The sequence below is a fragment of the Etheostoma spectabile genome, unplaced genomic scaffold, assembly GCF_008692095.1.
Source record: "Etheostoma spectabile isolate EspeVRDwgs_2016 unplaced genomic scaffold, UIUC_Espe_1.0 scaffold383, whole genome shotgun sequence".
Classification (NCBI taxonomy): Eukaryota; Metazoa; Chordata; class Actinopteri; order Perciformes; family Percidae; genus Etheostoma; species Etheostoma spectabile.
In genome coordinates, this window is record NW_022605597.1 from 467,137 (window position 1) to 467,842 (window position 706).

At 37.7% G+C, this 706-nt stretch overlaps 1 protein-coding gene across 1 annotated transcript in view; it reads left to right on the plus strand.

The window, feature by feature from the left end:
• Positions 1-706, plus strand: part of LOC116686531 (troponin I, fast skeletal muscle-like) — an 11,445-nt gene that overhangs the window by 8,765 nt on the left and 1,974 nt on the right. The window contains 1 exon segment of the mRNA XM_032511548.1: positions 615-706. This exon segment is cut by the window's right edge and continues 1 nt beyond it. Coding sequence (XP_032367439.1) covers positions 615-706 — 92 coding nt within the window.

Here is a 706-nt window from a genome sequence, read left to right on the forward strand (position 1 = left end):
CGGAGGTGGAGACACCACCAGGGTTAAAATAGTCTTAGACTTAGTCCAAAACACAAGAAGCTGAAGAAGGTTGCTAGTATTCAGGGTTTATTTTCCTGCTAATTGCTCTAGTTTTTAAAAAACATCATTCAGTAGTCGGATGTAACGATACACACAACTCAAAATTAGATATGATTAAAAAAAAAAAAATCCGGGCGCCCAGGATTCACAATTTTAAGTTCTCAGAATTTGTTGCAGACAAATGACGGAAAAAAAGGAAAAATTCCTTTATTTCTAGAAACTATGCAACGGATGTGCCCTCTTATCAAAAGTGCAACTGACATTATATTTTATCTTAAAGAACAAAACTGATGAATGAAATGAATTGCTGTTGTAAATTTCTATAAACAAACCCCACATCAAAATAACTAAATAAATAGAAAAGTACCTCTTCATAGAAATAAACTGAGACAAACAAGTGAAATCTGAAGTAGAAAAACTGCATTGAGATTCAGTTTTTTTATCTCAACCGATTGTAATCTTCACACTTTTATATTTACTTTTAACTGACTCCCGATGCATTGTCACATCCCCACATCCATCGTGGCCTCTGCTCCCCGTCCCCCATGATCCAGATTGAAGACCTGAAGATCAAGGTTCAGGACCTGATGGGCAAGTTCAAGAAGCCCGTGTTGAGGAAGGTGCGCATGTCGGCCGACGCCATGCT